The sequence below is a fragment of the Vipera berus genome (assembly GCF_964194415.1).
Source record: "Vipera berus genome assembly, chromosome: 1".
NCBI lineage: Eukaryota > Metazoa > Chordata > Lepidosauria > Squamata > Viperidae > Vipera > Vipera berus.
Genome location: NC_138202.1, coordinates 6,425,269 through 6,452,816, shown reverse-complemented (window position 1 = coordinate 6,452,816; position 27,548 = coordinate 6,425,269). Strand labels below are relative to the sequence as shown.

The 27,548-nt window shown below is 43.5% G+C and overlaps 1 protein-coding gene across 1 annotated transcript in view; it reads left to right on the top strand.

Annotated features, from left to right (window-relative positions):
- Positions 1–27,548, top strand: part of PTPRS (protein tyrosine phosphatase receptor type S) — a 179,950-nt gene that overhangs the window by 11,171 nt on the left and 141,231 nt on the right. Inside the window, exon 2 of the mRNA XM_081321595.1 lies at positions 14,194–14,304. Within this exon, the coding sequence (XP_081177721.1) occupies positions 14,194–14,304 (111 nt within the window). The remainder of the gene's footprint in view (positions 1–14,193; positions 14,305–27,548) is intronic.

Genomic DNA, 27,548 nt, shown 5'->3' with positions numbered 1-27,548 from the left:
ACAAGAAGCAACGGATGGAAACAAACCAAGGAGAGATGCAACCTAGAATATAAGGAGAAACTTCCTGACGACTAGAACAATTAACCAGTGGAACTACCTGCCTCCAGAAGCTGTGAATGCTCCAACACTGGAAGTTTTTAAGAAGAGACTGGACAACCGTTTGTCTGAAATGGGACAGGATTTCCTGCCTGAGCAGGGGTTGGACTAGAAGACCTCCAAAGTCCCATTCCAACTCTGTTATTCTATTTTATTCTATTCTAAAAATTCCAAATCCATGTAAACACTGGGCTTACTGGCATCAGCATAATAACAACCCAGCTGGGGAATTTTGGGAGTTGAAGTCCATCTGTCTTAAAATTGCCAAGTTGATAAAATCCGATCTAGGAGCAGCCATTTTGACCCTCAACTCCTTCAAAGTAGCAGCCCACCATCCCTTCTACCCCCTTGAAGAATTTGGCTCTTGGGGTTTCTGGAAACGTGTCAAGGAAGCTAATTGGCATCCTCTTTGTCGCCTGGTACAAAATCTGTGTGTTGTGTTCAAGGGTGACTCTCCATGTTGGTGAACTCCACCTTTGCCATTTTGAAATCAGCCGTTCTGCCCCAGGAGTCCAGCAAGGGTGCAAAAGGTTTTTTCCCCCACCTTCTCTGAGAAAACACAATATAACTAAATCATTCCACTTTTCAAACAGATCCCTTCTTTCCCTATTTTCCCAATGCTAAATTCAATTCCAGGCAATCCTGAACCATGGATAACAGTTTCCAACATTCCTGCTTAAATTTCTCCATTGCCCAGGCTGCACTGATACTTGATCATGAGAGAAAGACTTACCAGTAGTAGATCAAATGGAATAGAATAGAATAGAATAGAATAGAATAGAATAGAATAGAATAGAATAGAATAGAATAGAATAGAATAGAATAGAATAGAATAGAATAATAGAATAGAATAGAATAGAATAGAATAGAATAGAATAAATGAATAGAATGGAATGGAATGGAATGGAATAAGCAATGAATAGAATAGAATAGAATAGAATCTTTATTGTCACTTAAATATACACTAATCAGAATATATTAAAATGAAATGTTGGTGCATTCAGCTCTCAAAAAAAAATAACATTATACATATACCCACATACACACATATATGACACAGAGAAACATAACAGTCTAGTTCAAATGTATACATATAACTGATGAGAAAAAAGAATCCCACGAATTCACAAGACGGATGGCACAAGGAACAAACCTGTTATGGAATCTAGTAGTTCTGCTATAAACACTTTGAAACCTCCTCCCAGAGGGGAGCAACAAAAACAGACCGGGAAGTGGGGAGTTGGACATGCCTCTAAAAATGCTCCAAGCTCTAAGCACATATATGTGCTTATAAGCAGTATCCTGAATCGCGGGAAGCGAGCTTCCTATTACCTTCTCAGCTGTCCTCAACACTCTCTGTGTGGACCTTCCATCCTGAATCACGGGAAGCGAGCTTCCTATAATCTCAGCTGTCCTCACCACTCTCTGTGTAGACCTTCCATCCTGAATCACGAGAAGTGAGCTTCCTATAATCTCAGCTGTCCTCACCACTCTCTGTGTGGACCTTCCATCCTGAATCACGGGAAGTGAGCTTCCTATAATTTTCTCAGCTGTCCTCACCACTCTCTGTGTGGAACTTCCATCCTGAATCACGGGAAGTGAGCTTCCTATAATCTCAGCTGTCCTTACCGCTCTCTGTGTGGACATTCCATTCTGAATCACGGGAAGCGAGCTTCCTATAACCTTCTCAGCTCTCCTTACCACTCTGTGTGGACCTTCCATCCTGAATCATGGGAAGCGAGCTTCCTATAATCTTCTCAGCTGTCCTCACCACTCTCTGTGTGGACCTTCCATCCTGAATCACGGGAAGCGAGCTTCCTATAACCTTCTCAGCTCTCCTTACCACTCTGTGTGGACCTTCCATCCTGAATCATGGGAAGCAAGCTTCCTATAATCTTCTCAGCTGTCCTTACCACTCTCTGTGTGGACCTTCCATCCTGAATCACGGGAAGCGAGCTTCCTATAATCTTTTCAGCTGTCCTCACCACTCTCTGTGTGGACCTTCTATCTGAGGCACTGCTGCCACCCCACCAGACAGTGATGCAGTTGGTTAAGATGCTCCCCCTTGTGCCTCTGTCAGAAGTGGCTGGGGTAGACGGAGAAAGAGGTGCTCTCCTCATCCGACACAAGAAATGCTGGTTTGCATGCTTCACTAAAGATGACGTACGAAGAGACCAAGTCAGATTGTTAGTTATCTAACCTAATGTTGGTTAGCTTGGAAAAAGATTCCAGATGCAAAAGCAGATTTCTCTTAGTTTGTGGCTGGAATGCTGACTTTGAACTTTTGGGAATTTTAGCCCAATACTGTCAGTCCTCGACCAGTCACTTAGTGACCCTTTAAAGTTACGATGGACCCACCAAAGGTAATTGCAACCTGGTTTTAAAATTCCTACAGCCATTCACACACACCCCAGGTCACGTGGCCGCATGTCAAGAGCTCAGCAACTACATGTACAGTCACATCACCACATTTTGTGATGTTTTTGCCCCAAACTGGCATTTTTGGCAAAAAAAATTAAATCCCCATACTGAACAATAGATTCACTTTGTGACTGCGACGTTTGCTTTATGACTATGGCATTCACTTTATGACTGCAGTGTTCGCTTAATGACCGCAGCAAAAAAGATCATAAATTTGGGTCGTTCATGTGGGTGACCTGCTTTATGACTGTGACATGTGACAACACCCGTAATGGGCAGGTTTTGTTAACAGTCATAAGTCGAGGACTACCTGTATATTTGGAAGGCATGCATATAGTCTGCTGTAAACTGTTTAGATCAGGAATGAACAACTATGGTCCTTTTATAACCTGTGGACTTCAATTCCCAGAATTCTTAGCTGGCTTAGGAATTCTGGGAGTTGAAGTCCATAGGTCTTAAAGGGGCCCACCCCTGTGTGGGGTGTTTTATCACACTGGCTGAGGAATTCTGGGAGTTGAAGTCCACAAGTCATAAAAGGGCCAGGTTTGAAGACCGCTGGGTTAGAACAACCTGTTTCGAACTCATAGCAACTGTTCAATGTGTGCATAGGAAGGTCTGGTTTCAAATTCTGATGTTTTTCCCCCCCGAAGTATAAAATGTGCCTTGGAAACTCTTCTCCGCTCACCAAGTTGGGCACAGTTAAACTGTTATTATACAATCTGTGTTTTCTATGTATATATTCTGTGGTATGTATTTTATGTACTTTTTCGTTGTTGTTGTTGTTGTTACTTTCTTTTTCAAGTAACTGGCTTATAACAACCGTCTCCTTTGTATTTTGTTTTTCTGTTCCCTTTTCCATTTTGTTACCTTCAGATACTTTTGGTAAGTTTGGTTTCTGTTTAAATCGATCGATCCCTTCTTTTAGAAGTAAAAATTAACACCTCTTAACGGGCTGCTGCCTAGATCTTCCCTGTCCTACATCTTCCCACCTCTTAAACTAATTCTGTCTTAATAGTTTTTCTTCTTTTTTTTTTTTTCCTTTAAAGGCATGTCGCTCCGTTACTAACGCCTTACTTTCTGTAGGGTTATCTTGCCCGGTTGAAACTAACTCAGAAATGGGGTATTGCAGGCTGCAAAAATGCCAGTCTCCCGAATTCTATCCCCGTTTTCACAAACCGAAGCTTGGAGCCTACCTCTTACCTGCATTTCCACAAACATTCTGACATTGGATAGATCCTGCCAGGTGTTTGTTGTTTTTTTTTTTGGTGGGGGGGGCGGAATTAGAAGCAAAATGCAGAGTCTTCACCTGGAATTCCCCAAATAATTCACAGCTTGGTCCCTAAAATTGCTCTCTCTCTCTCTCTCTCTCTCTCTCTCTTCTTTCTTCTTTCTAACTTTGCCTCTGCAAATGGAATTGAGGTTTTGGAGTTTCACATCTAAGAGAAATGCGCTAAGGATTTTTGGAAAATTCGGATTGGTTTGCAGGAACAGAGCTTGCCGGGACCGAGCCCCATGTTTTAAAATTTCAATTTTTACCAAGGCGTGAACATAACTGCAAAATGTTTGTCCTGCTTTTCTCATTTTTGGAGGCAGCTGGAGATGACGACGACGACGATGATGATTATAAAATGCAAAACGGGGGACATTTCAAATGGGTAATATTTTGCTCGTCCCCTACTTAATCCTTCGCGAGCAGCGAGAGGACAAAGCAGAAGCAGAAAGGATGAACAGGAAACGGCTTTTTCCTGTTTTAGGGATTTTCAATCCCTGGGAGCGTTTCCTTAACTTAAGGACCAGCGACTTATTGAAGTAAGCTCTACAATGGGGCACTGCACACTTTCAGCACAAGGATGCTCCATTTCAGTCAAACTCTTATGAAATATTCTAATGTTTTTAATGCACCGTGGTTTGGAGCAGACGCCCTACTTCGGAGCCGGTGTTGCTGTAGGAGGTACCCCAGGGAGATGACTTGGAGAGGGACCCACAGGAAAAGCGATCCAACTCCGGTTTCCCGGGGTGTGTGTGTGGGGGGGAATTCCATCAGCAGATGCTATGGACCGTCTTCCCTTGGTTGCCATGGAGACGCAGCCTCCGCTCAGCTCACAAATGTACTTTGAGGATCTCTTCCGCATTTTTTCCTCCCCAAGGAGAGCTTCATGGGATGTGGGGGGGGGTGCTCAGCTCCTCCAGCTGTAATTTCAGGGTGGCCTTTAGTCCCTGGGAGGACCAGGCAGGGAGGACTGTGTCTCTGAGCATAAGTAGAGGGCCTTGACACCCATCCCCCCCCTTCCTCCTCTCATCCTTGCCAGAAGTGATGGAGATTTAGAAAACCCCATGCTGGCTTTGTAGACAGGCTTCAACTCCCAGCATCCCTTGCAAACACAGCCTACGGTTAGGAGAGGAATTGGGGCAAAGCTTCCAGCTGATTTCACATTGCAAAGTAATGGGAAGGTTGGCAACACCTGGAAGATCTTGTCTGCGTTTTGAAAGCTAAGCAGGGTCAGGCTCGGTTATTATCTGGAGGGGCGCCCAGTGAGACAAGGCAATTGGGGAAAAAATATTTCTGGAAGAAATCTCCTTCCCATCAGTGCTGTAAGGGATTTTGGGAGATGCTAAAACTCTACAGGAAAAGGGGGTGGGGGGTGGGGAAATCCATCCGGGAAGAACTTGGAGAAGAGATTAGAGATAGTCCTTGACTTACGACCACAACTTTCCATGGCTAAGCAAATGAAGTGAGTCCTAGCCAATTTAACCACCTTTTTTTTTTGCCACGGTTGTTGAACGCACCGCTGCGGTTGTTCAGCGAATCCTGAGGGTGTTAAGTGAATCCACCTTGACTTTGCTTGTTGAAAGGAAGGTCGCAAATGGGGATCGCCATGACCCTGGGACACTGCAGCTGTCATAAAGACATGCCAGTTTCCACCTGCCTGATTTTGATCACATGACTGTGGGGACGCTGCGACGGTTGCGAGGACCGGTCATAAGTCACTTTCTTCCATGCTGTTGTAACTTTGAAGAAGTGGTTTTAAGTCAAGGACTAGAATTTCAGGGGTAGTCAACCTTGGCCCTTTTATGACTCGTGGACTTCAAGTCCCAGAATTCCTGAGTCAGTCATGCTGAGGGGAAAGGGAGAGGTTTCCAAGCTGAGCCACGCTGGCTGAGGAATTCTGGGAGTTGAAGCCCACAAGTCATGAAGGGGCCATAGTTCCCCCATGCTGGCTGAGGAATTCTGGGAGTTGAAGTCCACAAGTCATGAAGGGGCCATAGTTCCCCCATGCTGGCTGAGGAATTCTGGGAGTTGAAGTCCACGAGTCATGAAGGGGCCATAGTTCCCCCATGCTGGCTGAGGAATTCTGGGAGTTGAAGTCCACGAGTCATGAAGGGGCTATAGTTCCCCCATGCTGGCTGAGGAATTCTGGGAGTTGAAGTTCACGAGTTATAAAAGAGCCAAGGTTGCCTACCCCTGGACTAGATATATTCCCTCCAGGTAGAAGGAAGGGTTAGAAAGAAACTCAAGATAACCGTGCCTTGATTTACTTTAATATAAGGACAGAGGAAAACTTAGCCTTTTAAGATCTTCCCATCATACCCCCACTTTTACAAAGCAGCATTCTTGCAACCCGGGCCTCCTGCCCGGTCCTACCTTACAGGGCTGACGGAAGCCACCTGGATGCCATTATGACTCGAATTTGACTCGGAAGAGACTTTCTTGTTGAGCCCTTTCGAAGGCTTTCCCTCGCGACTGACGAGGCAAGTGGAGACCTTTCTCGTCTTGGGATGGGAGGCCACCAGGTAATGTCTCTGCTATTGATTACACAGGGACATTGCGGTACAGATCCTGGGGGGAAAACAGCAACACACTCCCTCCTAACACTTCAGTGAAAATAGCCTCACTTCGTAGGAAATTCCAGTTTTATTGGCTTCACCGATGGGGTTTTTTTCGTTCCGATCTTCCTGCACCCTTCTTACTCGGGAGTGAAAACTTGCTACAGTGAAGGGAAAAGAGAATTAAAAGCCGCTTTATTTTTGATCTGGGCCAAGATCCGGTCTGTTTCAGCCCTGCCCTTGATCACTTGCTTCAGAACTGTGCACCGGACCTTGCTTGACACTTTTGGCCGAATCCCTTTTAAGAGACACATTTGAGGAAATATCACCGGCTTTTTTCTCACCCCACTTTGGAAAAAAACCAAACCTCTAAAGAGTTCCTTAGATGTGAAACTCCCGACAGGAAAAGAAAAGATCTGCCATCTGCGCCCTTTTCTCCCCTCCTGGTTGCCCTGGTCAAGGTAGCTCAATAATCAGACTTAAAAAAAGGCAAAGATAGTCCCAAGAGTGACAGGCGGCTTGGGTGTGATCCCAAAAACATCTGGAGCAGCCCTTGAACACCATCGTCATTGACAAAATCCCCGTCGGTCAATTGCAAAAGGCAGCTTCGCTTGGAACAACTGAGATCCATTCCTTGCTCCGATCAACTCTGACCTTTTTTCTAAACTATTCCAGATTTGAGTCACAGATGGCAGATGTTTTTTCCACTCTGAATTGATTCTTTCTTTCTTTTCTTTCTTTCTTTCTTTCTTTCTTTCTTTCTTTCTTTCTTTCTTTCTTTCTTTCTTTCTTTCTTTCTTTCTTTCTTTCTTTCTTTCCTTCTTTCTTTCCTTCTTTCTTTCTTTCTTTCCTTCTTTCTTTCTTTCTTTCTTTCTCTCTCTCTCTCTCTCTTTCCTTCCTCACTCCCTTCCTTCATTTTCCTTTCTTCTACCTTCCTTTCTTTCTCTCTCTCTCTTTCCTTCCTCACTTCCTTCCTTCATTTCCCTTTCTTCTACCTTCCTTTTCTCCTTCCGTTTCCTTCCTTCCTCCTTTCTTTTCTCTCTGCCTTCCTCCCCTGCCCGCCCTCACTCTTTTCTTTTGTTTCCCTCCTTCCTTCCTTCCTTCCTTTCTTTCTTTCTTTCTTTCTTTCTTTCTTTCTTTCTTTCTTTCTTTCTTTCTTTCTTTCTTTCTTTCTTCCTTCCTTCCTTCCTTCCTTCCTTCCTTCCTTCCTTCCTTTCTTTCTTTCTTTCTTTCTTTCTTTCTTTCTTTCTTTCTTTCTTTCTTTCTTCTCTATTAGAAATAAACCTTCTTTCTTCTTCTCTTGTGTCCTTGCTCTTTAAACCCCCCCAGCTGCTCCTTCACAGTAGCTAGTCCAAATTAACATTACCTCTCCCCCTCCTCCTTGCCTACTCTCCTTCCTCCGACAAGCTAACAAGCGCTGCTTTGATTAACCTTAACCAGTAGTTTTAACTAGATGCTAACTCTAACTTTAGAGAACGTTTTTTAACCTTTTCCTTAATTAGCAACTAAATCTAACTAGATCCTTAACCAGCTTTAACCACCTATTCCCTTTTCCACTCCACTAATCAGAAAGAATAATCACGTCGTTTTTATCCCAGATCCTGAAAATGGTGCATTTGGGTTAGCATGGAAAGAGGGGGGGGCGGGGGGAGGAAGATAAAAATTTAGGGATGGAGGAACCGAAAAAGCAAAAATGAATAGCTGGAGGACAAAAGGCTGGTGGGGGGAAACATTGGTATTATCCTTGCTTCGTCTGCAGATGTTATTCGTAAGTTTCAGCAAGTCACATCACTGGGGATGTTTAAAAATATTTGCATGGGCCGTCAAAAATTGGACAGCCTCTGGGATGTCCAGGGAAACCTGAATCCAGAAAAATGTCCGTGAAATCCTTTGCTTTGTTTTCAGGATTGGGGTTAAAAAAAGAAACACCTCCAGAACTTTGCAAAATATACTGAGAGATTAAAAAAACTTGGAAAGCCAGTGGGAGAAAGGAGAAAGGTCATGTTTCCCAAGCTAACAGGAAGGCGGAACCCTGTTTTTATTGCACTCTGGGCCACACTAGGAAAAAATAATTCGGAGCATCTGGTCATGTGCAGAGGGCCTCCCTTCACCAAGAAACTGCTTTGTACCGCAACACGGTATTTTTTTCAAGCTAGGTCAATGCCACTCAGTCCCAGCTTTTCAAAATTATCGGAAGTATTAGTTAGCAAGGCTGGATCTTTTCACCAAGTCAGATTACACACACACACACACACACACACACACACACACACACACGTGGTTCTCTTAGTAACGCCGAGGACAAACCGTATTCTGGATTCTGCAGGTTTCCTGGGTAACAAAAAGATGGAAATTACACTCTCCTCCGGGTTCTCCCCCCCCCAAAAAAAAATCTTAATTTTTTTTCCCTCTGCGCACTCGCAGAAGCAAAGGCTATTTTTGGGAGGGGGGCAAAGCAGATCCACTAATTTTCTAGTCCTCATGAGTCTGAGTAAAGATCTGGGTTGAAATAGGCCTTGATCTTAAATCTTACCTGAAATTACTGTTATTTTTCCGCAACAGCCGAGGCATCTAAAGAACAACACAAGGAAGAGGCAAAACAATAATAATAATAATAATAACAATTATTATTATTATTATTGTTATTGTTGTTGTTGTTATTAAAAAAATCTTTGGAGATTTTACTCAAGTGATACCAGCCCCTCTCCCAGCTTCGTTCCCCCTTAACCGAAGGGAACACAGGCCTCAACCCATCTCAAACCAAACTGCAGGTAGTCCTCGGTTTACGGCCCCAATGGACAGCAGCTCTTCCGTTGTTCAGCAATGCGGTTCTTTAAGTGACCGGCATCTGATTTTTACGACCTTTCTTGCCATGGTTGTTAAGTGAACCGCTGCCGAGGTGAACTGAATCACACGGTCGTTAAGCAAATCCATCCCCCCCCATTGACGTGGCTTGCCGGAAGCCGGTTAGGAAGTCTGCAAATTTGGGTCACGTGACCCCAATACTGCGACGGTCGCAAGTGCGAGAACTGGTTGTAAGTTGCCTTTTTTTTCGCTGCCGTTCTTCGAACGGTCGCTAAATGAACGGCTGTAAATCGAGGACTACCTCTCTGTCCCCACCCCAAATCGTGCCTCGGAGAAGCCAAGCCTTAGAAACTGACCACCCACCCATTTTACTCCTGGGTGCCTTCCTCCCACTGGCTAGTCCTGAAAGATGATTTAAAAAATAATAATAATCCCATTTTTCCCCCACTTGCTTTTCACTTCTGTGTTTGTTGTTCTTTTTTTTTGTTGTTTTGTTTTGTTTTGTGTCCCTTTTTCTTACAGAAGGTACTCCAATCCGAGGTAAGATTGCTTGCGCTGGCGAGCACAATTGCCCCTGTCCTTAAAAAAAAAAAACCACTGCATTTTTCCTCTTGATTATAACCAGTTATTGTTCCATGTAGTTGTGTGGCCTGTTGTGGTTTCTTTTCCCAATCCAGAATTGTGTTCCCTTGTCACTGCTGAAAATTTCTTGTCTTGCCTTATGTGAATCTCCTCTGTTTTTCTACTCCTTCCCTTTTTTCTCTCTCCTTCCCTCTGAATTCTGACTTATTTTCCAGCACACGTATAATATAATCTCATATGTGTCTTTGTATATGTACACACACACACACACACACACCACACATACACACGCACACACACCTGGTTCCTTTTGGTGCGTTCTCTTTACTCCTGGATGGATGGACTGAGGCACCAGTGAGAATGGAGGGGTGGAAGACTTCGTAAATGCTTGACTTATACGCAACTTATGGTCCTGCGGGTTTAAAAAGCTGGTTTCTCGGAGGTTTGGATGAGTGTGTAGACGTGTGTGTGTGTGTGTGTGTGTGTGTGTCCAAGAATAACTCTTTTTCACATTCCACTGAGATGACAAGTGTTAATTTGACACAGCTCCACAGTGCAGGACATAAGAAGTGGGAATTTATTTTTTTTAATGAAATCGCAGTGGTGTTTTCTAGTGTGAAGGGGAAAAAAAAACCAAAAGGAGAAATATCTCCTGGAAATACAAAAGATGTGCAAAATCAGAATAAAACAAGGTTGTTGTGTTTTTTTTTAAAAAAAAGAAAAATGCAGAAGCCAATTTTCTCTCCTAGACCCTCTCTGAAGATGGAGGATTGATTTAGCTCCCTTGCTGAAGAGCAGAAAATTAACCCTATCCTAATTTGGGTGGTTCCAAAGACCAAATCTTGAAGTTATTTCTGCTGCTTCTTTCCAGATAGGAAGACTTCGTGTTGGGGGGCTCCGATCCAGCAGGGCTGTTCCTAAGTGGTTTTATTAAGAGCCTCCATGTGTAGGGGCAGTCTACCTTGGATTGTGAGAGGCTGAGGACGAGGAGCTTTGAAGGGTTCCTGGTTTGGTGATAGAGCTTCCATAACTCTGCCTCCATGCATAGGAGCACTCTTACCTTGAGCCTCCATGCACAGGGGCAGCCAACCTTGAGTTGTGAGATCCTGAGGACCGGGAGCTTTGGAGGGGTCATGATATGGTGGTGGACTTTCCATAACTCTAGGGGCAGGTGAAATGGCTTTGAGGGACAGGAGCAAGGGGTCTTCAAACTTGGCAACTTTAAGACTTTAAGACTTTGGGGAGTTGAAGTCCTCAAGTCTTAAAAGTTGCCAAATTTGAAGACCCCCCCTGGATAGGAGGAAGATAAAAGAAACCCCAGTCAATATGCAAATGACTCAGACGAGGCCCTCCCTAGGCCATCGAAGATAGGGAGGTGGCACAGCTGGCTGGGGAATTCTGGGAGTTGAAGTCCACCCATCTTAAAATTGCCCAGGTTTGAAAACACGACTTTGATTTTATCGACGGCCAGAAAAATGCTACATTCTTAACCAAAGCTGCATAGCATCCCAAGAGCTGTTTGGTTCATGGGGAGGGGGAGGGGGGTGGTTGTTGCTTTGGGGTGTGCCCAGGTGTGTTATAGTTGTGGCTGTTTCAGGCTGAAGAGGGAAGCACAGCCTAATGGTTGAACAAAGTATATTGGACTGCAGGGAAGGGTTAAGCATTGGCATAAGTTGCATTGTGGGGTCTTTGGTGCTGTCCAAGCTTGGCCGTCCTCTTGCAGATGTTTCATGACCCAACTAGGGAACATCATCAGTGCTATAAGAAAGTGGGGTTTGCTCTCAGTTTGTTTGTTTGTTTGTTAATTAATTAATTAATTAATTAATTAATGGGACTTATATGCCGCCCTATCTCTCGAAGGACTCAGGGCGGCTAACAACAATAACATACAATAAATACAGAAGTTAAAATAAAAATTAAAATTAATGGCCCCTGTAGAGTAAATTAAAATAAAAATAAATTACAAATTAGTTAAAAAAATTAAAAACATAATTAAAATCCCTGTCAGTCCAGGTCAGCCAGGTGGAAAAGGAATGTTTTAAGGCCGCGGCGAAAGGACCGGAGATCTTGGGCCATCCGAAGCTCAGGGGGGAGCTGGTTCCACAGGGCTGGCGCTCCCACAGAGAAGGCCCTCCCCCTGGGGGTCGCCAGCTGACATTGTCTAGCCCAGTGTTGCCTGGTGTGCCGTGGGAAAAATTGAAAAGTAATTATAAAATACTTTCTTTGTGTTTATTTGATTCCTATTCAAGAGAATTACTTTATATATAGTCAATATAGGCACAGAGTTAAATTTTTTAACATTTTCTAATGGTGGAGTGCCTCGTGATTTTTTTCATGAAACAAGTGTGCCTTTGCCCAAAAAAGGTTGAAAAACACTGGTCTAGCCGACGGTACCCTGAGGAGGCCTTCTCCGTGTGAGCGTACTGGGCGATGGGAAGTTTATATTTATTTACGTATCGTTCAAAAGGGACAATAAACAAAAATGGAAACAAAAAAAAACACCTCCCCAATAGCAATCAATACACAGATAAGCAGGGATTGACACCTGACAAACCAACTGGAAACAATATCCTAATCAAGAAATTACCAGTGATATTACCAATATGTCTAGTAAGTGTTGGAAATGTAAACAAAAACCAGGTACTTACCATCACATCTGGTGGACATGCCCTAAATCTCAAAGATATTAGTCAAAAATACACAGATGGTTAGAGAAGATGATTAAAAAAAAACCTGGCTAAACTTTAAGCCAGTATTGTTTTCGTTAGGCATAATTGTAAGGAAACTATGAGAAAGAATACTTAATTGAATGTATTAACCACAGCAAGAATAGTATTTGCTCAATATTGGAAAAATGAAAATCTACCAACGGAGGAAGAATTAATTAAAAAAAAAATTAGATTGTGCAGAACTGGACAGATTGACATTGAAGATAAAAGAGAAAGACGATTCAGTATGTTTTAGAACATGGGACAATTTTTATCGATGGCTAGAACAACGAGCTAGAGAGAAAGGAACGTAATATGTGCTGCGTAACATTAAATATGTTATTAGTAGGAAGAAGACTACCCGCTGAAGAGAAGATTTAAGAAATTTATTTTATTTGTTTATTTATTAATGGGATTTATATCCCGCCCTATCTCCTGAGGGACTCAGGGCGGCTAACAACATCAAAACTTAAAGGTCTCTGTACAGTAAATTAAAAAATAAAATTTGAAATAAATTAAAATAAATTAAAGAATAAAGTTAGAATTGTAAATATAATTTAAATCCCTGTCAGTCCAGGTCAGCCAGGTGGAAAAGGAGTGTTTTGAGGCCGCGGCGAAAGGACTAGAGATCTGGGGCCATCCGAAGCTCAGGGGGAAGCTGGTTCCACAGGGCTGGCACTCCCACAGAGAAGGAGAAATATATTATTAACTAACATATTGATTATGAAAATAGAGAAACTAATTATTACTGATGGTTTTTTAAACCCATGAATCACACGTTAAGAGATACAAGAATCCTTGAACTCTGGGATAAATAAAAACAGCTGTTTATTGTTAAAAGCAACAAAAACAATAAAAACAACCTTAGCTAAAAACAAGTAACTACTGTCTTAGTGCGCGCGCGCGTGCGCACAGACACAGACACACACAGACATATACATATACACACATACAGGTAAAGGTTCCCCCTCACATGCGTGGTAGTCATTTCCGGCTCTAGGGGCCGGTGCTCATCCCCGTTTCAAAGCCGAAGAGCCAGCGCTTGTCCGAGGATGTTGCTGTGGTCGTGGCCGGCATGACTAGATGCCAAAAGCGCACGGAACGCTGTTACCTTCCCACCATAGTGGTCCCTATTTCTCTACTTGCATTTTTACGTGCTTTCGAACTGCTAGGTTGGCAGAAGCTGGGACGCGTAACAGGCGCTCACTCTGTTATGCGGCACTCGGGATTCGACCTGCCAAACTGCCGACCTTCTGATCGACAAGCTCAGCATCCTAACCCACTGAGCCATCGCGTCCCTACACATACATACATACATACATACATACATACATACATACATACATAAAATTACCAAGATGGTAGAGGACAGGAAGGCCTGGAGGAACGTTGTCCAGTTGTCCATAGGGTCGTGATGGGTCGGACACAGCTTCGCAGCTAACAACAACAACAATAAATTACCAATGAGAAAACCACACTCCCACCAACACTGACAGGGCAAGGATATAAATAGACTGCGGTCCTCTCCCTTTTAGCACTGATGATGTTACCTAGTTGGGTCGTGAGACGTCTGCAAGAAAACAACCAAGCTCAGACCCCACAGTTCCAAATATACAGTATTATCGGGGATAATTGGTGTGTTGGGCACATTCGAGCCGTTTCTCCCTTTTTCTGCCCGATCTGCCCTTGGTCGATAATTAACGTATTTCTCGGCATCTCCTCTTTCCTTTTCGCCTTGTTGTCTTTTCCCTGCCAGGGGGCCTGCAGATCGAGAGCAGCGAGGAGACGGACCAGGGTAAATATGAGTGCGTGGCCAGCAACAGCGCCGGCGTGCGCTATTCTTCGCCCGCCAACCTATACGTGAGAGGTAGGGAGCGCCGTGACTCACAAAAGTGGCAAACGTGGTCTCCGTAGAACGCCCCCTACACGCATGCAGACACGTCCACCTCTTTCGGGAGCCTTGTGTGGCCTTTTTTTTAACGAGATGGAAGACGTAGGGTTGAAGGCATCTCTCAAGGGAAGGAAGCTTTAATTAATTGGAGCCGCTTACTACGGAGAAACTTGCTGACAGTGAGAACAATTCACCAGTGGAACGACCTGCCTCCAGAAGCGGTGAATGCTCCAACACTGGAGGTTTTTTAAGAAGAGACTGGACAGCCATTTGTCTGAAATGGGGGTTGGACTAGATGACCTCAAAGGTCCCTTCCAACTTTATTATTATTATTATTATCAAATATGAGCCAACCGTCTGCAACAGCAGCCCAAAAAAGCCGATGCAATCCCGGCCTGTATTAACAGAAGGATAAAATCAAGATCACCGCTTTACAAAGCTTTAGTAAGGCCACAGCTGGAGTACTGCATCCAGTTCTGGTCACCACAATATATAAAAAAAAGGTGTTGATACTCTGGAAAGAGTGCAGGGAAGAGCAACAAAGATGACTAGGGGGGTAGAGGCTAAAACGTACGAAGGACGGTTGCAGGACTTGGGTATGGCTAGTCTAGAGACAAGAAGGACGAGGGGTGACATGATAGCAGTCTTCCAATATTTGAGGGGTTGCCACAAAAAAACAGGGTCAATCTATCCTCCAAAGCCCCAGAAGGCAGGACAAGAAGCAACGGATGGAAACTCATCAAGGAGAGAAGCAACCTGGAATTCAGGATAAATTCCCTAAACAGTGAGAACAATTAACCAGTGGAACCGCTTGCCTCCAGAAGTGTAGGTTGCTCATCACTGGAGGCTTTCAAAAAGAGGCTGGACAGCCACTTGTCCGGAATGGCATAGGGACTCCTGCTCAAATAGGGGGTTGGACTAGATGACCTCTGAGGTCTCTTCCAGCTCTGTTATTCTCTGTTCCTGATCCAGAGATCCTTTGAGGAGGGAGAACACAACTTTGTTTAAAATCAGCAATTGTGGACTGTCCCGATACGTTGCTTAGACCAGGTCCAAGGGGAATGAGGAATACTGTTTAGGTAGTCCTTGACTTACAACAATAATTAGAATCCGAGGACCAGAGAAGCAACCTAGAACTAAGGAGAAACTTCCTGACAGTTGGAACAATTAACCAGTGGAACTACCCGCCTCCAGAAGCAGTGAATGCTCCAACACTGGGAGTTTTTAAGAAGAGACTGGACAGCCTTTTGTCTGAAATGGTATATAGGGTTTCCTGCCTGAGCAGGGGGTTGGACTAGATGACCTCCCAGGTCCCTTCCAACTTTATTATTATTAAAGGACGTCTGTCGCTAAGTGAGCAGTCATTAAGTGCCCAATTTTGCGACCTTTTTGCCACAACCCCACAATAGAATTTCTGTCGCTAAGCAAGATGGTGGTTCAGCGAGTATCAGCTGTGTGGCTCACTCAGCTGCAGTGATTCGCTGAACGACGGGGGCAAGAAAGGTTGTAGAATACGGCAAAGCTCACGTAATCACTGTCTCGCTTAGCGACAGAAATTTGGGGCTTAATTGTGAGCATAGGTCACGGCCTATATGTATGGACTAGATTAGCATCTCACCCCCAGAAGCAGATTTTCGAAGAGACGCAATTTACACTCTTTTTTTTTTGCTACCGTTGTTAAGCGAGTCTGGGGTTATTAAGAGAATCCAGCTTCCCCCATTGACTTTGCCTTTTGGAACTGGCGATCAGGTGATGTTGCAACGATCACAAATACTTGCCAGTTACCAACTACCCAGATTTTGATCGGGTCTCCCTAGTTTTAGGCACAAGGACCAGTTGCAAGTCAACTTTTTCAGCACCGTCGTAACTCTGAGCGTTCGGTAAACAAACGGTCGTAAATGGAGGATTCCCTGTAAATGGGAAGAATTCAGTCCCTCATTGAAATGTGTAAGGGGAGTGTTTGAAGATGAGGGTCATTCTTCTAAGGGTCTTAATTAAAATATAAAATAAGCAGTATAGGAGAGAGGCAGATTCGAATCCTTGTCCCTTGTTGAGGCTGGGTAGGATTTGATCTAGCCAACAGGGCTCACTCCCTCTTCTTAACCCCTTCCCCCAATTGCAGCCAACAGACCCCCTCTCGGCTCGCTTAATAGAACAGAATAACAGGCTTGGAAGGGACCTTGGAGGTCTTCTAGTCCAGCCCCCCTGCTGAGGCAGGAAACCTTATAGCAGGGGTCTGCCACCTTGACAGCTTGTGGACTTGTGGACTTCAGCTCCCAGAATTCCTCAGCCAGCATAGAACCCCTGCCCTATAGCATTTCAGACAAAAAAACTTCCAGTGATGGAGCATCCACAACTTCTGGAGGCAGGTTGTTCCACTGGTTAATTCAGGGCTCTTCAAATTTGGCCCTTTTGATGACTTGTGGACTTCAACTCCCAGAATTCCTCAGCCAGGCACGCTGGCTGAGGAATTCTGGGAGTTGAAGTCCACAAGTCATCAAAAGGGCCAAATTTGAAGAGCCCTGTTCTAGTCCAACCCTGTTCCATTTCAGACAAATGGTTCTCCAATCTCTTCTTAAAAGTGTTGGCACATTCACAACTTCTGGAGGCAGGTTGTTCCATTGATTTATTGTCAGGAAATTGCCTCTTAGTTCTAGGTTGCTTCTCTCCTTGATTAGTCATTGATTAATGCCGCTTGGGGTGTGTGTGAAAGCCCTAATAAGCAGGCATATACATAGAATGAAGGCTACTGCTAAGCTTGTAAAGCCGCCCTGAGTCTTCGGAGAAGGGCGGGATATAAATGGAATTAAAATAAAATAAATAAATAAAATAATGTTGAAGCAATGGTGGATTCTGCCAAGTCTTTTGCCCGGATACGGAAACTTGGAGTAACTACAACAGCTTGCTCTGTGCGAATGCTAAAACAACCCTAGAAATTGGTTTTTTTAAATTGACAGGTAGTCCTTGACTTACGACCGCAACTTAGCCCCAAAACCTCCATTACTAAATGAGACACTTGTTCAGTGAGTTTTGCCCTATTTTAACCACCTTTTTTTGCCACCTTTGTTAAGTGAATCCTGGAAGTTCTTAAGTTTGGTAACACGGTTGTAAAGTGAATCTGGCTTCCCCCCCATTGACTTTGCTCGTCAGAAGGTCACAAAAGGGGATCACGTGACCCCCGGGACCTTGCGACTGTCATAAGTATGAGACAGTTGCCAAGCGTCCGGATTTTGATGTGGGAATTTGCAGCTGGCTCATATTTACGACGGTCGCAGTGCCCCGCGGTCATGTGATCCCCTTTTTGCAAACATAATAACAACAACAACAATAATAATAAAGTTGGAAGGGACCGTGGAGGTCATCTAGTCCAACCCCCTGCTCTTCTGACGAGCAAAGTCCATGGGGAAGCCAGGTTCACTTTACAAGCAAGCTAACCAGCCTGCGCCCTTCCTATTTCTTCCTGAGAGTTATCAAAGTTAAACTTATCAAATTAGTACCAATCTAGAACTAAGGAGGAATTTCCTGACAGTGAGAACAGTTAATCAGCGGAACGGCTTGCCACCAGAAATTAAAGGTGCTCCATCATTGGAGGCTTTAAAAAAAAAAAGAGAGATTGGGCAACTTTGGGTCCGAAAATCACATAGGGTCTCCTGCTTGAGTAGGGGGTTGGACTAGAAGACTTCATAGGTCTCTTCCACAGGGGATACTCGGTATCCCAATGGCCCAATAAATTGCAAGTTTGTTCGTTCACCTTCTGTGCACGAAATTTTGGCAGCAGAATGTGGGGCTGGCTCCGATGGAAATCTATTGCAAGCATAAAAACGCCTGTCCCTTGGAGATTTTTAAGAAGAGACTACAGACAGTTGCTCGTCTGAGATGGTGTAGGTTCTCCTGCTTGAGCAGGGGGCTGGACTAGAAGACCTCCAAGGTCCCTTCCAGCTCTCTTCTATTCTAAGGTGCCTTCTTAAGCCCCAGGAAAAAAAAAATATCCAGGTGAACAGCACAACTCTTGCCACCAAGGAAGCATTATTTTCAAGATAATCGCTAGAAATGAGTTAAGGAAAGAACAACGATGCAAACTAAGCAGGCTCTTCGGAATACCGGTAGCCCTTGATTTACGACCGGAACTTCCATCGCTAAGCGAGTCACACCCCTTTTATGACCTGTTTGCTTGGTCGTTAAGTGAATCACACGGTCGCGAAGCAAATCGGACTTCCTCCGTTGACTTTGCTTGTCAGAAGCCAGCTAGGAAAGTTGTAAAGGGCAATCACATCGTGCCTCCGGGATGCTGCAACTGTCCTAAGTGAGGGCTCCAGGGTGCCCTCTTTCAGACGTTTCATGACCCAACTAGGTAACATCATCTGTGCTAGGAAGGAGTGGGGTTTGCTTTCAAATCTTTGTAGCCCTGATGATGTTACCTAGTTGGGTCATGAAACGTCTGCAAGGAAACAACCAAGCTGAGAGAGCACCAAGGGCTTCTCATTTCAGCCCTGAGCTGCAAATGTTTTCCTTTGTTGCTACTGTCATAAATACACACCAGTTGCCAACCCGCCTGAATTTTGATCAAGTGACAGTGAAGATGTTGTGACGGTCATAAGTGCGAGGACCTTTTTTTTCAAGGCCATTGCAACTTCGGACCATCACTAAACCAACAGTCGTAAATAGAGGACTATCTGTATTCAGAAGAGAGGCAGTGCTCATTTTTGGCCTTTGTCTAGACCAGGGGTAGGCAAACCTGGCTCTTTTATGACTTGTGGACTTCAACTCCCAGAATTCCTGAGCCAGCAGGGCTCAGCTCAGAAACTCTCCCTTTCCCCTCAGCGTGGCTGGCTCAGGAATTCTGGGAGTTGAAGTCCGCGAGTCATGAAGGGGCCATAGTTCCCTCATGCTGGCTCAGGAATTATGGGAGTTGAAGTCCACAAGTCATAAAAGAGCCAAGCTTGCCTACTCCTGGCCTAGGCCTAGGCCGCTTTATAACTCGTGGACTTCAACTCCCAGAATTCCTGAGCCAGCCACGCTGAGAGGAAAGGGAGAGGTTTCCAAGTTGAGCCATGCTGGCTCAGGAATTCTGGGAGTTGAAGTCCAGGAGTCATAAAAGAACCAAGGTTGCCTACCCCTGGTCTAGCCTACCCAGAGATATAAGCACAAACTTCCAACATTTTGAATTGACAGCTTTCATTCAATCTGAACTGGATCAGTGAATTTTCCCCCTGCACAAACCTATTTTTTTTATATCTGGCTGAAGTCTTTCCTTGATTATTTTTTTTAAAGTATTGATGTTTTCAAGAGCTTCAATAGCTATTCATCCCTCCCCCTCAAACCCCCCCAAAAAAACTACTACTTGCCCCCACGAAAGGACAGATTAGCTATTTGATAGGCTCACGAATGTTTTTTGTTTTTTTTAAAAAAATACTTTTTGTGGCTGGCCACCATAAAGTTGCGGGAGACTTTGGTCTTGATGTGGCTGTGGCCTTCAAACGTTTTTCCAGAAAGTGTAAGGTTTTTTTTCCCCACCGATTTCCCCCCCCACACACACACACACACACTTCCCTTGACCTCTGTGCCAAATTTCAAAAAAAATATGTAGATTTGTTACTGTTTATTGTCATGATAATATGCAGGTATATATTGTTTCTGTCACTTAGGTTTGTTTGGAACTGGGGCTTCATGCCGTTTGCAACCTTGACAACTTTTAAGACTTGTGGATTTCAGCTCCCAGAATTCCACAGGCAACCTAGCTGAAATCCATAAGTCTTAAAAGTTGTCAAGGTTGCAGACCCCTGTCATAAAGGATGAGACGGTAGTTTTTTGGGGCAGGGATCTGCAGGGAAGTTTTTCTCCCCTGGTTACAGTCTCTCGGCCTTATTTTTATTTATTTTATTACATTTATTTGCCGCCCGTCTCGTTTCAAAAACTCCAGGCGGCTTACAAGCATAATAAAACATTTTAAAAGACCTTAAAATCATCGGGTACAAAATGCCTAATGACAACTCCCTTAGAAACGAGCTGGCGATCCCGGGATTCATGCGGAATTTGAATTCCGCAGCGGAGACAAGTGTACAAGGAGAAGGCAGCGTGCAAGGATTGCAAACTTGTGTTGGAACGCTTACAACCAGGGGGAAATGACAAACTCAACGCTCCCGAAATTAACTGAAAGGGGTAGACAATTTACACAAGAGCCACTTCTATTGGAATCCCTTTTCTAAAAGGCCCCAGGTGTCGTGGAAACGTTTGCCCAGTTCAAAATGGAGACCCATTTCCATTAAGTTTGCTGGTTGATTGGGGTTGGTATCCCCCAAAGAATCGATTTCTGGGGTGGGGGGAGGCAGAACGATGGGTGGGCTTGGGGTGTGTGTGGGAGGGGTCCTCTATGCCTTGTTTTTCCCTCTTTGTTGTGACTGCACTCAAAAAAGTCTTGACGTTATTTTTTTCCCTGACTGTTTCCTTCCTGTAACGCAGTTGTTTCCTCTAATGATTTTTGGGGTTTGCTGGGAGGGTGTGTTGGTGGGGAACCAAAAGCACCCATTTTCTTTTTTGGGGGGGTGGGTGGGATTTTTCTCTGAACAGCCAAAGAGGTCTGGTTTTTCCACCACCCCCCTGCTTTCCCCCACCCCCCCTTTTTCTGTTAAGTGTGTGCGGGGAAGAGGATTCAACAGTATCGGAGTTTGAAGCATGTCCTTATGGATGTTAGGCTCCCGCCACGGGTCTTCCCCTTTAATTGGGCAAGATCGGATCTTGATCCAAAGATATGGGGAAATCGCATTCTCCCTCCCTCCCTCTCTCTCAAAAAAATATAAATGAATAAATTCAGAATGGGAGGATCCCATCAAAATTTGGGAAATTTTTTTTTTTGCCAACTCGGGCCAAATTGGGCGGGTCCGTTGCAACCTTCAATCCCATCTTGAGTTGCTAGGATGTGACTCCCAAACCCATGAGGACATGCCTTCGAACGGTCCTCGGGATCTTACCGGCCCTGCCTTAAATATTTTGGAGGATCGCGGAAGAGATCTAACCAACGCCGAGGACCTCACGGTGATGGAGTTGGTGATGGGAATAACTTCTCCCCGGGTGCCACGCTGTCTTTGTTCATCTTTCTTTCCTTCAGCTGCAGTGGGGTGGGGTGGGGTGGGGGTGATGTGGGGGAGAAGGGGGTGGGCCATCCAGCCGTGCCAGAGGGGCTTCCGAATTCTCGGGAAGAGGGGGGGGGACTTTCTCTAACCTGGCACGTCTGGTTGATATGATGCGCCCCCTTCCCAGAGACCCTTCAAGATTGCTTGGGCCTTCTTGGTGGTGGCCCCCGATGGTTCGGAAGGAAAAAGGGACCCATTGGAGATTTTTATTCTATATTTTAAAAGAAGTTTTTTTATTACTTTTTTTAAGTTAAAAACGGAAAGAAAGAGAAAAAAAGCAAAAAAAAATCGATTTGCAGTTGCCAGCCTTGAAAGGCCTTTTTTTACTCTCTCTGTGTTCCCTATTTTTTCTCTCTTCATGTCATTGTGTTCCGCATCAAACCCCTTTAACATCCCTCAGAGCTACGAGAAGGTTGGTGTGGTTTTTTTTCTTTTTTTACTTTCTTTACCCACATTTTTACATTTCTTAAAGAGAGAAGTATATATATATATATATCTATCTATAACTATTATCTATGATCTATAATCTATCCTTTTTTTAAAAAAAACGACTATGATGATGATGATTTTAAAAAATAAAAAGCACTATCGATGGCAAATATGTCTATTAAAAAAATAAGAAAAAAATTAAGAAAAGAGAGAGAGAAAAGAGAAAGAGAAAGAAAGCAAGGAAAATCTCTGTCGATGTCATAAAAAATATTAAAAAAAAATATATAATCGATGGCGGGCCAGATCCGCTCGTTCTTGGGTCTCGCCGGAGATGAGTTGAGTTGCATTGCATTGTGGGCCTCTCTCTGCATCCGTGGTAACGTCGCTGCATTGTATGTGCACTTTTTTGTCCTATTTACGGACGTTTGGGCCTGATGCATGACATATAGGAGAATGTTAACAATGATCTTTGCATGCCGGTCCTTTATTTATTTATTTTACTTTTTTTTTTAACTTTTACGGCTTCATGATTATTATTATTATTGTTGTTTAAAAATAATAATTTTCCTTGGGAGGAGAGTGTCAATTTGGTTTCAGTTTTTCCAAACAATCTGTGTGCGCGTGTGCGTGTATATATATCGATATATATCTATATCCATTTATTTTATTTTTTGGAAAAATATATTTTGCGTTTTCTTTTTTGTTCAGTGGAGTTCCACCCCCCCTCCCTCCGAGCTATCCCTTCCTGGTTCTCGATTTATTTATTTATTTATTTATTTATTTATTTATTTATTTATTTATTTATTTATTTGCTTTGGAGTTTTGTTTTGTTTTCTCTCTCTCTCTGTCTCTCTCTCTCTCTCTCTCTTTATTTGGATTCATTGCTTTTTGGTTGTTTATTTATTTATTTATGTTAAGTTGGTTCGGCTATGCTGCGATTTCTTCCAAATGCATTGTGCAAAAAAAAACACAACACAGCCAGTGTTCCTGCTTCCCTCGTACCCCCCACCCACCCACCCACCCCCGATTCTACCCCATTTTCCATTTCTTTGATAATTGAAATTACCTGCAACCCAAAAATAACAAACATCACACAGTTGCGAACATTTTCTGAATCCAAGGAGATGGGGTGGGTGGCTTTGGCCCCTTTGTTCCCTTAAGTCAGGGGTCGGCAACCTCGGCATAGCTGGCTCAGGAATTCTGGGAGTTGAAGTCCACGAGTCATAAAAGAGCCGAGGTTGCCGACCCCTGCCTTAAGTGAATGAAAGGAGTGGGATGTGTGTTTTAGGAACACAAATAAGGGGGCCATTTGCCCAGCTGATTAGCGCCCAGGGTTTGTGTGTGTCTACATTCAATCCCAGACCGAATCTGTCCAGCATTGCAATGTTTACTCCCATCCATCCATTTTGGGTTCTTTGCCTATCTAGTCCTCCACGAAAAAGAGGCGAATACAAAGAACGTCAGGGACTTCGAACCTGTCTCTCCAACAAAGCTCTATGGTTAGCCAAGGCAATGGCAGCATTTTCAGGCCTGGATTGGCTGTGCGCCTGTAGCTTCCCGCCTCCTCCCTGACCAATGGGAGAAGGAGCTAGCCCCTGGGATGAAGCCTTGCCAGGGCCCTCTTGTTGCAAAGGCTCATGGGATATTTTATTTATTTCGGCCAGGGGGTCTTCAAACCTGGCCCTTTTATGACTTGTGGACTTCAACTCCCAGAATTCCTCCGCCAGGCACATTGGCTGAGGAATTCTGGGAGTTGAAGTCCACAAGTCATAAAAGGGCCAAGTTTGAAGACCCCTGATTTTAGGCCCATCCTCACCTAAGAGATTCTTAGGGAGAAATGAACGCAATAAATATAGGGAGTCTTTGACTTATGGCTGGAATTAAGCCTGGATTTACAGTTGTAGGATGTTGGGGTTGTAAGTTGAGACATCACACAACCAGATCTGATTTTTTAGCATTTTTAAAATAAACAATGCAGTCTTTAAGTAAATCATTTTTCCCCAATGAGCATTTTTTTTTTTGCTGGAAACTTGAAGTAAATGCTGGAGACTGGCAATATACGTCACATAAACCCATGGTTTGGTTAGCTGCCTTTTAATAAACCATGGTTTGGCTAATATAGTTTCGGCTGATATTTACTTATTTATTTGGAATATATCCTGCTTAGAAATCACACATCTCCCTTACAGAGGGACACTTGACTGTCGTTCCTTCCATTCACAGCTGAGGCAGAAGTAGCCATTTCTGAGTGAAGAGGGCAGAATTTATTCACCTCTTCTTGAAATGCATCATTGAATTAAAAAAAAAAGATGTCAGGATTTGAGTTAAATTCCATGCAAAATAAAACCGCGTCTGATGAAACTATTGAAGGCGCTTTTAAATCGTGTGTGGAGATTTGTAGAATAATTCATCTTACGGGCTTTAGGATTCTGATTCAATCCAGAGGGTTTGCGTGCTGTGGAATGCACAAAAATCAACAGAGCCTGGATTGCCCCATTGAAGCACCACCATTTTGACTTTTTTAACCATACCCTATGGATGCCCCTGGATTTAATCCTAATGAGAAAATTACTTGCAGAGTTTCACTTCAGAGCATATTGAATACTGTGGGTCCACAGAAAAGAAACTGGCAGAAGAGAAACCCGGTTTTTTTTTCTGTCTGAAAGAGTTAAAAAGGCACAATTGTAAAAAGATCTTTAGGGAGATCGTCGATTTTCACCTTCAATCGTTGATTTTTCCTAGAGGGAATGTAGGAATCAATTTATAAAAATAATAAAGGCAGGATATAAATAAAAATCAATGAAAACAAATAAATGAACTGATCTTAGCCAAGAGGTGATTTTAAGATCAGGTTAAGGGACTCCACTGGCTTTGTCTGTGCCTCAGAAACTAGCCCCTGACCATACACAGAATATGTTTACTTTGGCAGAGAAAGCAATTTTTGTGAAACCAGCTAAACTCACCAAATCTTTGGTTATATATATATATATATATATATATATATATATATATATATATATAAAACAATTATAAATGCATATTTTGCGTCATTTTTTCAACAAAAAACCTGCTAGGAAGCTAAACAGGTTTGGTCTAGGAAATTGTAGTGCATTAAGGCCATGAAGCTTTGCAATTTTATTCAATCCCTCCCCACTTCCTCATATCGTGATTTCTTTGCAAGATATTTGGAGGGGCGTGGTTATTTTCCTCTTGAAGTTTGGGCATGGTTGGGGGCTTCTTCAACATACACCCCAGACTCCAGAAGAATCGTCTTGACTGCACAGCCTGCATGATTTAAACTGTGCCTCAGCCTGCCTCATTTCTTAACAGAATATTTCATTTTATTTATTTATTTTATTGGATTTGTATACCGCCCTATTCCCGTAGGACTCAGGGCGGTTTACAGGGCAGTTAAAACCATGAATACAAAAAATTAAAAACAAATAAAACAAATTAAATTCAAGCCCCAAGAGTAAATCTAAAACCCAGTTAAATTAACAACCCCACAGTCTGGACCATTACATTCATGTTTCACAATCTTGGCATCTCTTAAGATGTGTGGACTTCAGTGCCCAGAATTCCCCAAATTCGGCATTGAAATCCATGAATGTTGGCTGGGGAATTGTGGAAGATGAAGACCATAAATGCTGTCTAGAGCATTCTGGGCATTGATGTCCACGAATGCTGGCTGGGAATTCTGGGAGTTGAAGTTCACATGTCTTAAAGTTGCCAAGATTGGACACCTCTGAGATGGATAAGGTGATGAGAAAGAGAGAGAGAGAGAAAGAGGGAAGGAAAGGAAGGAGGAAGGAAGTGGGCAAACCAACCCCTTATGTTTTCCTACTGTGCACATCCCATTTTATGCTCAGCTGTTACTCCCATTTCTTTAACTTTTAGTACCAAATACCAAACAAAAAAAAGAACTGTAATTTTTTCCTAAAATTCTGAAAGGTTAAAGCTGTGTGATTTTTGTTGTCGTTGATATTTGTCTGAGAAATCCAGTGCAACTATTTTTTTTATTTCCCCCCCCCTCTCTATATTTCTTTCTCTCTTTCTTTCCCTATCTTTTTCTCTTTGTCTCTCTCTCTTTCTTCCTCTTTCTTCTTCTCTCTGACCATCTGTCCTTCTCTGAAAATGCAGAGAATTCCATGCTTAGATGCCTGGATGCAGGCATTAAAACACATGCACACACACACACACAACAAAAACAATACACACACACATCATCCTTTCCCACCTTCTTCCCTTTATTTACCAAGTTCATAGTGGGTTCCTAGAACTATAAAGCTTGTAAACCAGGGCTGTCCAACCCTTAGTAACTTTAAAACTAGTGGACTTCAACTCCCAGAATTCCCCAGCTAGCCATGCTGGCTGGGGACTTCTGGGAATTGAAGTCAACAAGTCTTAAAGTTGCCAAGGTTGGACACCTCTGTTCTAAATCTTGACCATCATCCTAGACCTCAAGAGCTTTTAGGAAACATTGCAAAGAATTACTCTTAATACAAGATAGTCTTCTTTCTGAGGGATTGTGGCATAAAGGAAGTATTATTAAGAGACCAGCAGAGGAACTGCCATTAAGATGATGACATTAGGACAGTAGAACACTCCCAATGGAAGAAAACATGTGGATTATTGGCTATTTTAATGTTCTGCTGAATAAGTGAGTTGCTGTATGTCCTAAGTTAGCAAAGAACAGCCCCATTTTTGTAGGAAGCCATCGCTGGTTTGAAGAAACCTAGAAATCTTTGGAACAGATCATAGTTAATCATGCTATTCAGTTGGATTTCTAATAAGCAAGGATTCTCATTTTGATTGTAATGTTAAGCCATAGATGAGGCCATTTGGGTCTAGCCCAGGGGTAGGCAACCTCGGCTCTTTTTTGACTCATGGACTTCAACTCCCAGAATTCTTGAGTCAGCTATTTTGACTCAGGAATTCTGGGAGTTGAAGTCCATGAGTCATAAAAGAGCCGAGGTAGCCTACCCCTGGTCTAGCCCAACCCCAAATCCTTTCCTACCTGGAAAAGCTAGACTTTTTCTAAGTCATTTCATTCCATTTTTTGCTTATAGAGAAGTTCATTTAAAGAAAACAGAATTGAAGACTAGGATACTAACCAGCCTAAAACAGGAATTGGGCAAATCCGCATGCATACTGCTGATTTTCTGGATGGCAAAATCCAATTATAGGCAGATTTGGTTTCATCTTGGTTTGTTGAGTCAACCACAAGGCCCTACTAAACCAAACAAACAGTATTCAGTCCTGGGGTTATGAATGAACCCAGCCCAGTATTTCCATTATTTAAAAAAAAATCAGGATAAACGCTCAGTCTGAACTATATTGCCATTCGCAGATTTCCACAGAAATCCAATGTGTCCTTTAAAGGCAAATCAGTTCACCCCTTCATCTGCTGCAACAGGACATCAGCGTGCAGAAGACACCTTGATGGCACCTAATGATATTGTGTGCATTGCAACGATGTGGTGTAAATAACTTGAATTGCCTAAAAAGTAGCCCTCAAGCAAGGGACGCGGTGGCTCAGTGGGTTAGGACACTGAGCTTGTCGATCAGAAGGTCGGCAGTTTGGCGGGTCGAATCCCAAGTGCCGCGTAGCAGAGTGAGCGCCTGTTACTGGTCCCAGCTTCTGCCAACCTAGCAGTTTGA